Raw genomic sequence first — 2,474 nt, 5'->3', positions numbered from 1 at the left:
TCCAGGTCTGTGAGGAGATCCCTCAGGAGACCATCCGCCACCTCATCAGGAGCATGCCCAGGCGTTGTAGGGAGGTCATACAGGCACGTGGAGACCACACACACTACTGAGCCACATTTTGACTTGTTTTAAGGACATTACATCAAAGTTGGATCAGCCTGTTGTGTGGTTTTCCACTTTAATTTTGAGTGTGACTCCAAATCCAGACCTCCATGGGTTGATAAATTGGATTTCCATTGATTATTTTTGTGTGATTTTGTTGTCAGCACATTCAACTATGTAAAGAAAAAAGTATTTAATAAGATTATTTCTTTCATTCAGATCTAGGATGTGTTGTTTAAGTGTTCCCTTTATTTTTTGGAGCAGTATATAATGAATCTGTAGAAAGTGGCTGCTGCTGAAGGAGGATGGCTCATAATAATGGTTGGAATGGAGCAAATGGAATTTATGGTTTCCATGTGTTTGACGTATTTGATACCAATCCACTATTCCGCTCCAGCCATTACCATGAGCCGTCCTCCCCAATTAAGGTGTCACCAACCTCCAGTGGTAGAAAGTCGACACTCAATTAATCTTCGTTAAAGAGTTTACCTTGCCTGCTAAAAATCATGAATGAAATGCAGCTTCTTGTTTCCAAATGATATGTGATTTATTTTGTCACCTCTCATGGATGAACTCAGAATGAATGAAATACAGTGTAGGCTACTATATAGTGTACTATATATTGTATTATGTTTTTATATTTAATGCAAGACCCACGAGAGTGTGACTGGGGAAGAGTTCGATGACTGACGTCAGGAGAAGCCGAGAGGAGCAGAGGCAGCGCGCGCAGACCGATATCAACGTTAACACACAACCTGCACCGGTGCGCTTCACTAGCAAACTAAACTGCTGCGTCTTTTACAACTTCTCCACCATAAACACAACACTGTTACAACAACGGAACGACATCGGAGAGGCTCTACACAGCGCGATGAACCACAACAGTACTGTTAACCAGAACGTCAGTCTGCCAGCTCCAAACAGCGGCTCGGGGAGCATTGTGGATGAGCTGGTTATCACCTCCACTTTCGGGACCTTGTTGTCGGTCGTGTACATAGTCGGCGTGACGGGGAATGTGTACACTCTGGTAGTGATGTGTCATTCTATCCGCTTCGCCACCTCTATGTACATCTCAATCATTAATCTAGCGCTAGCGGACCTTCTGTATCTCTCCACCATCCCGTTCGTGGTGTGCACCTACTTCCTCAAGGATTGGTACTTCGGAGATGTGGGCTGCCGCATTCTCCTAAGCCTGGACCTGCTCACCATGCACGCCAGCATCTTTACCCTCACTGTGATGTGCACGGAGCGATACCTGGCCGTCACCAAGCCCCTGGACACGGTCTGGCGCTCCAAGAGCTACCGCAAAGCCCTGGCCTGGGGGGTCTGGGTTCTCTCCCTGGTCCTCACCTTACCCATGACGGTCATGGTCACGGAGACCACCAAGAGCGCGCCCGACGGAGCAGTGAAGAGGATGTGCGCGCCAACCTGGGCACCCCGGGCGTATAAGATCTATCTGACCGTTTTGTTTGGCACGAGCATCGTGGCGCCTGGGTTGATTATCGGCTATCTGTATACAAAGTTAGCCGGCACTTACTTAGAGTCCCAGAAGAACTCAGTCGTCAACAAAAGGAACATGCGCTCCCCGAAGCAGAAAGTCTTGGTAATGATTTTCACTATAGTTCTGGTGTTCTGGGCGTGTTTCCTTCCGTTCTGGATATGGCAATTGTTCCCGTTGTACCACAACAGACCGTTAAGCCTAGCCTCTAACACGCGCACCTGTATTAACTACCTTGTGGCCTGTCTCACCTACACCAACAGCTGCATTAACCCTTTCCTCTACACCCTCCTCACTAAGAACTACAGGGAGTACCTGAAGAACAGACACAAGAGCTTCTACCGCTACACCTCTTCGTTTAAGCAGCGTACTCCCAGCTTGTATTCCTGCGGGAAGTCGGCATCCTCCTCGAATCAGTTTGAGTTTAACTCCGAGACGCTGGTGATGGGGACTGTGAGGGGACAGTGAGCGTTACAAAGGGAGAGTGTTTTTTTTTTAACGCAACAGGTAACCAGTCTATTATCGTCCCTTTTACGAACGAATATCAACCATTTTACGTACCTGTCAAGCGCACAAAAGTAATTTGCTAAGCTTTACATTGTGATATGGCTGGATATATTATGGTTGCTGTGTTATCCTAGAAAAAAAAGGAATGTCAGCAACTCTAGTATGGTGATTTTATCAGACACAAAAAATACAACATTTTGATCCTAGTTGGATCTTTGTCAAGTCATACACCTTATACATAGCCGCGGGAAGTAGGGGTGCTACAGCACCCCTTGAAAAATCACAATAACAATATATATATTCATAAATAAATATTTATTTGGGGAAATAATTATTTTTTTCAGAAAAGTAGTGCACTGGGCCTTTA

General features: G+C 45.8%; 1 protein-coding gene across 1 annotated transcript; it reads left to right on the top strand.

Moving 5' to 3' along the window:
* Positions 1-846: 846 nt before the first annotated feature.
* Positions 847-2,268, top strand: LOC106578885 (urotensin-2 receptor-like). The gene has a single exon (XM_014158120.3). It carries the CDS (start codon positions 974-976, stop codon positions 2,066-2,068), a length of 1,095 nt encoding a protein of 364 aa, XP_014013595.2. The 5' UTR covers positions 847-973; the 3' UTR covers positions 2,069-2,268.
* Positions 2,269-2,474: the final 206 nt, after the last annotated feature.

The sequence above is a fragment of the Salmo salar genome, chromosome 19 (genome assembly GCF_965601325.2).
Source record: "Salmo salar chromosome 19, fSalSal1, whole genome shotgun sequence".
NCBI lineage: Eukaryota > Metazoa > Chordata > Actinopteri > Salmoniformes > Salmonidae > Salmo > Salmo salar.
This window is presented reverse-complemented; position numbering and strand designations above follow the sequence as displayed.